This window comes from Colossoma macropomum, unplaced genomic scaffold (assembly GCF_904425465.1).
Source record: "Colossoma macropomum unplaced genomic scaffold, Colossoma_macropomum, whole genome shotgun sequence".
NCBI classification, from domain to species: domain Eukaryota; kingdom Metazoa; phylum Chordata; class Actinopteri; order Characiformes; family Serrasalmidae; genus Colossoma; species Colossoma macropomum.
In genome coordinates, this window is record NW_023494802.1 from 33517214 (window position 1) to 33530730 (window position 13517).

Here is a 13517-nt window from a genome sequence, read left to right on the forward strand (position 1 = left end):
GTGTCTGTCATTCATTTCTAACATGAAAGACTAAAAACTGACATGGCATTTCTCCCAAGTAACCTTCCTGGTACGGAAGGGTGTAATATATTTTATGGGAAAGGTTTAAAATCACTCATTCTAATACAGTTTATAACAATGCTCCCGTCAGGCCCATATTTCATTAAATCACGCGCCTCTAAACTCTTTCTTTGGACGGTTCAGTGAGATGCTTGGCACCACAGCTTTTGGAGAATCTTGTCTACATTCATCAAAGGTCTATTTTTTCCACTCCTGCTGGAGGGGCCACTTCACAAATCACAAAGATTTCCCCCTGCTCCCAGCTCTCCGTATATGCCAGCATCTGGCTCCTCCATGCCAGCCTCATCAGAATGTCACAGGGCATAGCTCTTCCTTGAAACAGCATGCTGTTTCAAACAGCGTCTATTTTTACCCTTCGCTGCTTTCTAGTCCAAGTCCTAGACAGAGTACCTTTTGTACAAAGCCATGAAAGCAATGTGGCACATTCGAAGGAGGAGATATTTTTCAGGACACCCAAGTTTGGTTCGGCCTGGATGACTGGCTAGTACAGATGAAGAAATCCAATCAGGCAGCTGCACTATTTACTCTCCATTTCATAAAATCCATAAATGAAAATGAAGCTGCAAATAATAAGCTGCAAAATCCGCTTGTTTGGAACCTGGATGTCATGAAAACCAACATATTTGCATATATCCAACAGTTCAGTCTACTGCAGTTTAGCTCCACCCATTCACAGTGAAGTTATATGGAGTGTTTTAATCCGTACAGGGTAATAATACAGGGCAGCCAATCAGAACAGAGCCCGTCTTAAAGGTCTTAACAGTGTTTAATTTGAAGGGATAAAGAGAGGCTGGAAAATAGGTACGTAAAAATGAACTATGATACAAATTTTTGATACAGAAACCTTGTTTATAACATTTTAAGCTCTTAATGGCCTAGCACGTCCCATTGGTAAGAATACAAGCCTTTTTCCAGTTCATGAAAATCACAGTAACAATTTTTACAAATATGAATTAAAGTGTAACGTGGTCATTTTTTTTGTCCTGCACAACTTTATTAAAATTAAATTAAAATTGATATGTTGAAGTTGGAATCTATATGACTAGCCATTTTAGCTTTTATTTCCTATTTTTCTTGATCTCATGAATTCATTTTGCACATGCGAAAATTAAATTTGAAGTAGTAAATAAAAAAATTAAAATTCAGTTTTGAGTGTCAAATTTTTATTAGTAAAACTTTCATTTTCACATGTTTTGAGAAGTCATTTAACCCCATGAAAGTATCTTATTTTAAGCATCACAGTATGGATTTAAAGCCCTTTTAGTTATTTTTGCCTATTTAAAAGCAAGGTTTTTTTCTAGTATAGAACTTGAAGTTTGTTCATTCAGTAAATTTCCAGTAAATTTTGTGCCCAGTGAGGTTTTAACAAAATGATTCATATGCTAGCTTTTGCTTAATTTAGATTTTTTATTATAACAACAGATCAAATTAGTGTTACTTAAATGCAGCCACAATGCCTTAAACCAATAAATATGTATTTTAAATATTTAAATTGTAAGATTATGGGATCGTTTGCAGCCCAAGACCTTTTTTTCTTGTTTTAAGAAACCTTTTTTAATCCACCGATAATCTTGCTTGAGGTACTTCTTGATTTGGTGATGTTTTTGACTCTGATTTCTTGCAGTGTTCCAAATAAAGTCAAGAACTATTCAGAAACCTTTCTTTTTAAGAGTGTAGTTCTCATGTGCACGTAAAGGCCCATCATTTGGAAAGCTTTTTGCAAAGTCAAGGAAATTCGGTATTCTTTAAAACTGTCACCAAGACTGCACCACTTGCAGCCAAGTGGAACCCAGACCAAAATAAGCCAGGCGAAATCCTTCTCGAAAGACTGGAATCTGCGCTGGCAGTGGTTTAACCTGCTGCAAAAAAGGAGTCACCCACTTTTGCACTTTGGTAGAGCTATCACTGAGGCCCAGTGACTGTCTCTCAGTTTTAAATGGGTTACTTCATCACTAGAATTGACACTGCTTTTACCTGCTCTCTCCCTCTGTCTCCATTTGCATGATGATGCTTCTTTGTTGATTTACTGTTGGTGCTTCTCTGCATGCAGGTCACAAGACAAACCGAGAGCCTCTCCCAACTTTGCTTCAGCACACCTGCTTTTGTTTTCATGCATGTGTGCGTTTCATGAAAAGAGAATATCTAGATGTGAGCGAAAGCGACCATAGCCCTTGTGGTGAGGTAATGCAGATGGGGATGATAAGCAATAAAACAGTGGCTGGAGAGAACAATGGAGAAAGAAAAACACGCAGGGTGATAAAAGACTTTTGAGGATAGATAGAAATACTGGAAAAACACTGCTGCCTACAGTAGATGTATTTTCAGACATCTCTGGTGAGCGATTGCGCCGAAGAACCGCTGTACTTATTATTTATCTAGGGCCGCACGCCACCTCCCAAAACATTCATCCATTTAAAAGCTTTTGATCAAGCAGAACTGATAGATTCCCCTGAGGAGTGTGTCTTCATTCCCTGACGCATAAGTCTTAAAGCCCAGTTCACGGCCGTCTGACTAGACCAGACTATGGAGTTTTAGTATGATGAGAATATTATCACTATAAATGATGGTCCACACTGAAGAGCAAAACTTTAAAGGCACTCAAAAAGTAATAATAAGGTGTTCTTGTTCACCGATGAGGCAAATATGCTGGCATTTTCTTACTTGATGCTCCCATTTAGAGGGCGTTTGATTTTGTGATTTATTACTATAACATTTAGAGGCAGGCATACAGTGATGGATGATCATTAGGGCTGTTCATTTCCAGAACTTCTAGATTCAACTGCGATTCAGAGTGATGGGAATTGATGGAATTTCCAGGTTGATGCAATAATATAATGACTTTCTTTATTCTCGATTCCAGAAATCAAGACATAGGCCCTTTGCACTTGTACCCGTGAATTTAACAGTAATTAAAAAGGAAGGGGTTGCGTGTGAAACCAAGCCAGAGATGACATCTCAGTAAGATTGATGCAGCACAAGATCTATTAGATTTCCCACTAAATGGAGGGTTTAAATGTGCACAGAAGCCAATACATTACCAACAAAACAATGGGCCTCATTAACCAATATCTAGTTTTTTCTATTTGTTGTTGAGAAAGGTCCTAAGAAAAAGTCTACATCAGATTCATGATGTGTTCTTAAAATGGAGAACTGTGCACACCTTTGTGCTCTTGAATATGTGTAGATTCTGTTCGTACCTAAAAATAAATCCCAAATAAGAAAACACTGGTGAATGTCAGAATGTTCGTGAAAACTGCATAAGTGGATTTTAAGAAGAAATTTCTTCTTGACCCTCTATTGCATGGTGTTGCCATATGGCAACAATTACTTTATCTCAATTTTACTAAGATGCAGTAATATAAAATCTGTGTTTACCTATTTAGTTGCGGAAAAAGGGTCTTTTACTTTGAAAGGACAAATTCCTTATGACATCACATGACCTGGAATTCTTATTATGATGTTGTTATTACCATACATTGAAAATACAGATTGAAATTGTGTTAATTTCCAATATTTGTAAATATTAGGTCATACATTTCAATAAGTATAAATTGGATTTGTTTGGTCTTGTTTTCACTAAAAGGATGTTTATTAAAACAATAAATTTGATTTTACAGTGCTTTTTGTTTAGATTTTATGGCCCTGTGCTACGATTGCACATTGTTGCCATATGGCAACAATTTACCAAGTAAATCAAATATTTCCATTATTTCAGCAATTTTAAATAAAAAAAACATGTAAAAATGTTTTTATCATGTTTAAAGGGTTAAGAACGAGTGAATGAGGTCCTTTGACGTCTTTATTGCAGTCATCAAAGCAGAATGTTCTTGCGTCTAGTTTTCAAGTTTCGTGAATGAAAAACATCACTGGAATGTATTTTGTACATGACTTTAGCAGCATTTCATTCAAACAGAAATGCCATTTTTTCAAATGTGTTGGAAGCTTGATGCAGATTGATTGGACGAACTAATGATACACTGTATACAATGACAAGTCAGCTCAACCTAAAATAATAAGGTAACTGATTCAGTTAACTTTTCTTGAGTTGAGGACACTAGAGTTCACTCAGCTCAAACGTCTTAGTTTGGGCCAAAGATCTCCCAACTCCCTTTTCTAGTTCTGTACATCAGTTAGATCAACAAAAATGCGTATTTATTCAATTTCTCCTCAGGCTAAGACTCTTTCCATCACACTATCCCATCAGACATTTTCTCCTCAAGTGCTTCTGGTTATGGACAGCTGTGGTTTTGCTGGCCTTCAAACTCACAATCTCCTGAAGTTGGGGTGAATTACTAGACAGTTGCACCACATGTGAACATGCTACTTTTCAAAAAAAAGCAAATATATTCTACAGTGTTTTAAACGTTTATGGACATGAACTGTAACTTGAGGTGTTCTCAAGCTGTGCAACAGACCAAGCCATCACCCCAACGGGAGATCACACTGCAAAAAATAGTATCTTGTCAAGTGAAAGTAACTTAATTCTAGTAGACCGATCTAATATTTCTTACTTGGAGATGGTTGTGCTCTTATTATAAGATTATCTAGCTTATTTTTATACTTTTTGTACCTGTTTTAGGTCATTTTATCAAGAAAAATTATCTCATTATATTGGCAGATAATTTTACTGGTTCCAAGCACATTTCTTATGTTATCTGCCAGTATAGTGAGATATTTACCTAATAAAATCGGTTAAAACAAGTAAAACAGTTTGGAAATATGTAATCTTAAAAAAGCTTACAACAATCTCAACAGAAGACATATAAGATTTATTGACCAGATTTGAGAACATTTTACATGACAAGATACGATTTTTTGCAGTGCATGAGTTTGAACCCCAGTAATGCTATAGCCATCCATAAGTGAGTCCCAGGTGCAAATGTCTGATGGAAAGTCCCAGGTAGTGTGGAAACTGAGTTAAAAAAATCTAATTCTATATTGTTTACCTAACTGAGAGGCAAAACATAAAAATTAAGAGAGCCTTTGAACCAACTAAGCTGAGTGAGTTGAGTGAACTCTGCTGTCCTCAAGTTGAGTTAACTCAAGAAAAGCAATGTAATTTGTTACCTTATCATTTCAACTTGTGCTGACTTTCATTTTTAACAGTGTATAACTAAATGATGCAAGTAAAAACTTAGAGGTCAGACATAAAACGCCTTTATACTGTGGTATGCAAAAGTTTGGGTACTCTAGTCAAATGACATGTTTTGTTAATTTTAAAATAAGTTAACACATCCTCTACAGACACACTGTGTTAACACACTTCTGCAAATTTTAATGCACAATTGTTTATTTGCTGAATGTAACAGTGGTCTGTGCTAAAGTTAAGGCACATTTTGTATTTTATGTTTTATTTTTTTCCAGTATGTTAAACTCAGTGAATAAATGGATATTGTATATTAAAATTAGCAGAAAGTGCCGTATTTAAGTTCAAGACACATCAAGAGGATGTGATTTGACTAGGGGTGTTAAATATTTTGCATGTAACTGTACCGGCTCCAAAATCTGATTGGCTGAGCACTCTTCAAAGTCACTGTATTCAATACTCACACAGATGGCTGCATAGATCAATTAAACTCTATATTAATAAGTTATGTTGCTTGACAACTATTGTTAAAAAACTTACATTGCTTAGCAGAATTAATTATTGTGATTATTATTAATTAAACGGTAAGTGATTTATTGAACGTAAGTGTGTTTTGTTTTGTGGCTTTAAGCCACTTTAGGCCATGTGTTACAGTGATTTTACTTTAGCTTGTGCTTAGCTTGTGTTTATGCATGGTAAAGTGGCCGCTCATGGCTTATTGCTTCAGTAAAACATTCTGAAACCATCTTGTCTGAGTATGAACTGGCCTTAACACTTACTGTTTGGAAGTTCTGCAGCTCTGTCAGTGTCTTCTTGTCCACCACTACGGGGCCTCTGAGCTTGCAGTGGAAGGCCTCCTCGATCCTCCTGTAGGACACCATGCCCTCCAGAGCCAGAAGAGCCGTGGGCAGATGGCTGGACCCGCCGGATTTGTCCACCGACGCCCTCCTCTCCGTGGCCTCTGACCAGGCACAGCACACAGACATGCATCACTGTCTGTTTCAGACACGGCTCTGATGCCAAACTAACAACCGTGGTGACCCGAGGGTCTGGGTCCAATTAAAACATTAGCCATCACTTAACTCCTAATCTGTCAAATGTAAATGTTTGCTAGGTGTTAGGAGTGAATGTATGAAGGTGAAAGAGCTGGAAAGCCCAGCTGGAAAAAATATATTTGTCTAATCACGTGTTATGCTAACACTTTATGCAAGTTCTAAATATCTTTTTTTTTTTTTACACCACTTAAAATGGTGCCCATTACATTGCATGAGCCTAGTCAGCAGTTATGTTAATAGTTATGTTAATAGATGCTTATAGGACCCATATGTTACATTTCTCTTGTATTTTATTTGTTTAATGTAAGGTCCACTTATGATATTTGTGTCAGTTTATGTACCAAAAACAGCCACAATTCATTCCTAGATGACCATTTCACAAGATCACTTTATCCTTTAGAATTAAATGAGCTGTTTTTTGTTACTGTGCTTTAAAGACTAATGCGTATAAATGAGTTCTGTCTAGGCTGAAAAACTCATTATAACTTTTGAGTAAATGGGTGGGGCTAAACAGCTATATGGTCAACAGATGGATATATGTAAATCATAAAAGCTGAATTTAAAATTGGTGTTTTTCCAGCTTATTTTCCATATATGAACTATATGTACTGCGGAGTGAATGGTACGTTCTGAAATTTTAAGTGTTTACATACTACATGAAACTTCATACAGGTCTTCTAAGTTGTTTTTTTTTCCTTTCTATAAAGTCATCGTTCTGGAAATATGAGGTTTTATGTCAGTGACGTTATGCTAATGGTTTGTAGAGAAGGCCTAGGGTATGTGTTTGTTAGAGCTCACCTTTGATCATCTCTTTAAACTCCTGCAACAGAACCTCTTGAGTGACCTCTGCTCCGGGGGATCCTGGAGGGCCCTGAGGCCCTGGGGGGCCAGGAGGCCCTGGAGGTCCTGGCTGAAACAGAACACAGTTTAATTCAAGCCCTAATCTCTGGCTAGCTTTACACACCGAAACTTTCATGCAACTAGTTGCAGGTTGCAAGCTGCATGAATTGTAATTTCCGTGCAACTTGACAGTTGCACAAGCATATCAACACTAATATAAGTTGCATGCAACACACAGTGATTCAGTATTTTCCATATATTGTATCACACAAGTGAAATTTAGTTTCATGTACAGTTCTGGGCAAAAATCAGAAACTAGCCTTCACTTATTTCATTTCCAGTCAAAACTGCCATTAGGTACAAGTGTTTTCAGAGTCAAAAATACAGAAAGCACGAACAACTAAATATAATATCAAAATTTTAGTGTTTATTCAGTATTAGGTGTGTCCACACTTTGCTTTACAGCTTCTGTTCTTTTCCAGAGACTTGCTTTCAGTCTTTCAAAGAAATCTGCAGGGATGTTTTTCCACACCTCCTTAGAAGTTGGTTGTATTTTCTGCTTTTCATGATCCAAGTAATTCCTTGGATTTGGATTGAGACCTGGACTCTGGGGTGCTTAGTCCATTGTTCTGAGAACACCAGCATCTTCTTTGTTTGATTTCCTTTGTATTTTTCAGTAACAGCTTCTTCGCAGCTGCACATCATTTCAGACCCATAGTACTGAATGGTCTTCTCACAGTGGAAGGATGGACAGAATGTTTTTTTTTCAGATTTGAACATAATAACTATTTTGACTGGAAATTAAAGCTCTCTGAATTTTGCACATTATTGTTATTTCAAGCAACTAAAGCTGCGTGTATGTTTCACCATGAAAAGCCAGCCTCGGAATCAAATGTTGGAGCAATGAACTCTACAAAATGAGTCCTGTGCTTAGTCATAAGGCATGCCACAACATGACATGATGTATGAGGCATTAAAATGCAATGTACCAAAAGCCATACATTGAGCGTATGGAGGCCTCGCCTATCTAGAAATCAGACTTGTGATGCATGATATTGGTGACATGTACCAGTGGTCGCTTTCGTTTCCGGCACTTTCCTGGGAAGTTGCCCACAGGTCTTTTGACAAAGTCCATCCAAGATCCATGTGGATCTACTCTTTGACCTTCAGTGACCTGTAAAAAAAAAAATCACATCATTTGTTTTTCTTGTTTATAGATTTATATTTCATTGTTTTCTCACTGCCTGTTTTCACACATTGTTATTGCCATTTTCATCCTCAATAAGACTTTAAGAACAGCATCAATTATGCAGTCTATCAGACGTGTCAGCCTAGAATCATGCTCCAATTGGCAGTGGGGGCAAAGTATTGTACCTACGTAACAAAATCCAGTGAGTCATAATTTCTGATTGCAAACCTTCATTGGAAAATCTTGCCTAACGACACTATTAAATGGTGCCAGATATCAAGGCAGGTTGCATTGCTTGCTCTCTCTTTCTCTTTCTCATTCCCTCTCTCCCTCTCCATCTGCCAAACACATTCACGCCAATTGTCTTGAAGATCTGACCCTTCATTTAATTAGCAGTTCTCTCAGGTGCTCCACCAAGTCTTGCCCACTTGGACCTATGAAAAATAAAGAGGCCATCTCCCACAATACGAGAGATTCCACGAACAACAACATGACAGTTCTCCAAGATCTACTGGCTTGTAGGTTTCTCTCTGCAAGTGCATAAAAGCTGCAGTCTAGTAACATTAGATGTTATAAGTCACTCTGGATATGGAGTCTGTTATTCTGGCCTCATCTTTTCAGTAAACATCGAAGACCTGAAGCTCATTTTTCAGTGGGAGACTGTTCGCTCACACAGAGGTTATCGAATATGCAATCTCGAGAATTCTGATATAATTCATGCTCTTTGGCAACAGCTTGAGCACTCCAAATCCCAACCTGGACCGACTTCAATGATCATCAATCAAAGAATGACTCTCATTTTTCTGGACAATTCTCCAAATGTGGCTATTTTTGCAATAGCAGCGTTTTTGATTGCAGTCTAAATACACTACGGTGCACTCTTAATGAGTAATTACACCCTAAAGCTGATTTTTTTTCATTAATATTGCTTCATAGTAATAAATGGCATCAATCCTGCTGACATTTTAACAGTTCTTTTCAAGCTGCGAAAATAACAGAACTACAAAATAACAGGTTAGTTCCTCCTCTGGTTAAACTCTGAATGCTGCCGTATGCATGTACAACATGGATCAGTACTGGAGTATGAATCTACCACACAATTAGAAAATCAGTCAACCAATGTTACCACCAACCAATTAAAAAAGGACATCCTTGAGCTGTGCTGAACAAACATGAGTTTGAAATATGAGAAATAGTTTATTTAACCAGGTAGTTGTCACTTTCCTACCTAATATTAATTTAGTTTATTTGAATAGTCAAGAAAAAACAAGGCAAGTTTCTTGTCCTTTTTTGCCTGTTTATACCAAAAACGACCATAGCTGCAAATTTCTGCTAGCCATTCTATGGGGTTTTCAGTGTTATATTAGCACCTAGTGAACAATGGTGAAATTCACTTCAACAGTTCTTAATTTAAACACAAGGTGACTTTTGTGACAGATATCTGAATGTTCAGATAATCGCGTTCCATTCTATGCATCCCTCTTTGTTTTCTTTCTGATAATTGTCTTTCCTCTCTGCCTTTTTTCAGACTATAAGAAATAAGGCATTTTCTAAATACATTTGTGCATTTCATCAGCTTTACTGTAATATTGTTATGTTTGGATTACAGTAAAGTTAAGCTAGTGGTCTCCAACCCTGGTCCTGGAGAGCTACCTGCCTGCAGAGCCTAGTTCCAACCACAGTTTGCTACACCTGCTCTGAAACTAATGTCATTACTCATTAAAAATAAAGGTGCTAAAATGGGTTCTTTGTAGCGATGCCACTTTTGATTCCTTGTAGTCACTGTACATAGTCAGAAAAGGCTGTATAGCAACCAATATTGGGTGACTCAAAACAAATAATATGCACTGTCGCTAGCTGAACCTTTTGGAGTGAAGACATTAACACCTCCTTTGACATTGAACTGTTGACATTTTATTAAGGTGAAGAGTAGGGCCGCGTGAATTCCAATAACCACAAAAATGACGCGAATCTCCTCGCGCCCTTCCCTAAACGTCAAGCAACTGCGGTTGAGATAGAAGCGGAGATACAGAAGAGCCGTGGAGGTGAGCTGTCTGAAATGGAATTTGTTTAGGTTTGGCAGCGGGACACGGATCACTTATCTGTTAAACTAACATGCCGCTTTTCTTCACAGAAAGACTCTGTTTTTGTGCAGCAACAAAGTAACCCCTTGTTTTTCTTTCCCTATATTCCAGACTGAAAAGGGGCTCATATTTTTGGTTGGTTCTCTTTCCCTCCTTTTTCTTGTGACAGCAGACAAAATAAACAATACTTGACTAGCGCACAAGCCCCTTTGCACTTTGTGTTTTATTGTGCCTTAGAAATCCAGATAGAGATAAAAGACGGGCAGGTTTGCTCGATTGTAAAGATGCTGTTACTGCGGCAGGCAAACCTTCAGATCCTTCAGACCCACTGCATGCTAATTGTTTTCTTACTGTTACAGCTCCGAGCCTGGAATGCTCACAGAATGCTAGGAGTATCAGCATTGACAAAGCAAGAGAGTGCCCAGGCCTAAACACAAACTGAATACTTGAATCCTAAATATCTGAATCTGTACTTTCAACAGAATTTCTCCATTTGTTACAAGTGCTAATATAAAATGCTATCATTACCACAAGCAACAACCGCAACTTCTAATGGTTAAAGACATTAGCCATGTTAGCCAGTTCATCACTTAATAAAAGTAAACCATTAATCTAACCACAACCATTGCTAAACAGCAAAGAGTGATAATAAGGAGGGTATAGAGCTGGGTGTGGTGCAAGTGCTACACAGCTACACGCACAGCCACACAGCTACACACACCACATACTGCTCCCTTAGATTTGAGCCTAAACATGTAAATGGATCAGTCAGCCAAAATCAAGACTATCCTGTGGTGGATGGAGCTGTTAGCCTGGAAGCTAAAAAGCAGTAAAACCTAATTGGCTAACTCAGCTAACTAGGACAGTAGTTGTTTCAATGACAAAGGTTATAGACTGTGATAGTTTCAATGAGCTATAAGTGAGAAATAATTAATATTGAAATGCTTCCATGCTTTTGTTATTGCTGTAATTTTTGTAACTGTGACTTTCAAGAGTAAAGGATTAATAAGAATAAAGGATTTATAATTAGAGCACTGCTTTATGCTTATGGGACCAGGCGGATCTTCAGGGTTCCCAAGCAGTTTCAATCAGCTTAGTTTCTACCAGTGGCCAGTGAGTTTGTCAACACCTTCGCTAAGCCACTTTGAAATATATGGGAATCCTCCAAAAGCACTGTGGCTGAAGAGAATCAAATGGTGCATGTGGAGACACCATAATTCTGTCAAAGCAGGGATTAACTCGGAGCAAAACAAGAACACGAGTTTCGTAGAACTTTGCAGAGGCACAACACTACCCCATTCATAGTAATATGCTAGACCACCTTATGCTCTTTTCAATGCTGCAAAGTGTGAATCAACCGGGCAACACCCTGAGCACATAATTTTGTTTGTTGTGAGCACATAATTAAACGAACAGTGCCATGCCCCGGACGTACCAGCAGATGAGCTTCAAACCAGGATGATGATAATGCTAAATCACAGCCTTCCATCCAAACCATTTAGGTCTTTATTGCCTCTTCTGTAAAGCATCATCTATACAATGCCATTTATGAACAGACATGGTGATACTCCTAGTATGAAAAAACCTTTGAACTAGGTGACTATTTTAAGAAATTGCCCTGACAAAGAGCTTGTATTTCAGCATACCTCCACCTACATGCTTTTATGGAGCCAGGTTTTCTCTGATGATTTCGTTTGTGGTTGTTAAAATAACGGTGCCTTCTGAGGCCAGGCTGCCAAATACTCCATTATGGGTCACGAAAAAAAAAAGCGAAGTAAACCACCTAGACATGGAGACACTGTGTGTGCTGGTAGGAAGAAAAGTATTTCACCCACTAATGTATGCCTCCTACCGAACTGAACTAATCTATGGAAGATGAAAGGAAAGCACAGGCCTCCCAGATTTATTAGTCCATGAATAAAGCACTGATGGGGTGTCAAGTTGGATGTGGATGTTGGAAACACAACAGTTCTGCTCAAACCACGAAAACGAGGTTCAAATATTCTGTGCTTGTTATAAGATAAGCAAGGCCTAATTAGTGAAAGTATGCAGTACACTTACATCTACACATCTGTAATTACAAAGTAATTAGACTGCAAAATTTGCCTAGCCACAGAAAAACTGCTTATCATTGCTTGTGCTGCTTTTGGTTTGGGGTTTTACAAGAAAAACCCTGTGGAGTTTTTGTATTACTTCGAAAACATCTTGGCTTGGACTTGGCAACACTGTATCAGTGTGTTTGTGCAACCGTCTCATTTTTCCCTTTTAACAAGTCACAGTTTTAATGAATTGCAAAGTGCTATAATTGTTATCTACGATTAATAGAATACTTTTATGGTAAATCCAAACATCGTTTGTAAGTTTTTGCATGGCTTTTCAACAGTGAACTTCCTTCACAAAGTACTGCTTGTTTAACATTTAAAGGAAATTTGAAAATTAGCTTATTTTCTGCAACAAAAGTCAGAGAAACAGTTACCAGAGGCAGCGTGCCACAGCAAACATAAACAGAGCCATAAAATTCTGCCTTGTGGCCACTATCAACAGGCATGCAGCACTTCACCATGGACAGTCTTAATGACTGTTTAGGCTTGATTTCTATGTCATTACCATGAGCTTGGTTATTATAACATGATATAACTCAAGCTATTTTTGCCATGACTATGCATTAGGCTTAATATTTTCCACAGCGTTGCATTTACTGACAAGCGTGTAGGCCAAACTCCGAAGCCTATAATTAGGCCCACGCACGCACGGCCTGCACAAACTAGACTAATATCACATAAATACTACACAGAGTCTTTACAAGTTGTCATATTCCAAACGGTCTGCCATTACAGCTAAATGACAGCCATGTTTTCTGTTTACTCGCTCCAGCCCTTATGTGTGGAGCAGGGAACATGGGCACTCCCCCAAAAGAGCATTGCCTGGCTTTCGGAACTGAACAGGCTTACGCAAATCAAAGAACGATGCCAAAGCCACAAGTGTAGTTGGTGCTTGGAGTGCACAGGTGGGTACGGTATATGGTGAACCAAGCTGATGAAACGCGGTCTCTGAGCTGCTGTTTGTTTCTGGGTGTTATTTGCAACTCCACACTTATCCATTCATGGATGCATCCACCCTGTCCCTCTCAAATTAAGCCTGTGCTTCAATCCAGCATCTCTATCAGGTGAGACGCTGTGATG

General features: G+C 38.2%; 1 protein-coding gene across 1 annotated transcript in view; it reads right to left on the minus strand.

Moving 5' to 3' along the window:
- c1qtnf12 (C1q and TNF related 12) overlaps positions 1-13517 on the minus strand; it is a 35459-nt gene that overhangs the window by 15542 nt on the left and 6400 nt on the right. The window contains exons 2-4 of the mRNA XM_036591771.1: positions 8132-8236; positions 7021-7132; positions 5947-6128 (exon numbers count right to left, since the gene is read on the minus strand). Coding sequence (XP_036447664.1) covers positions 5947-6128; positions 7021-7132; positions 8132-8236 — 399 coding nt within the window. The remainder of the gene's footprint in view (positions 1-5946; positions 6129-7020; positions 7133-8131; positions 8237-13517) is intronic.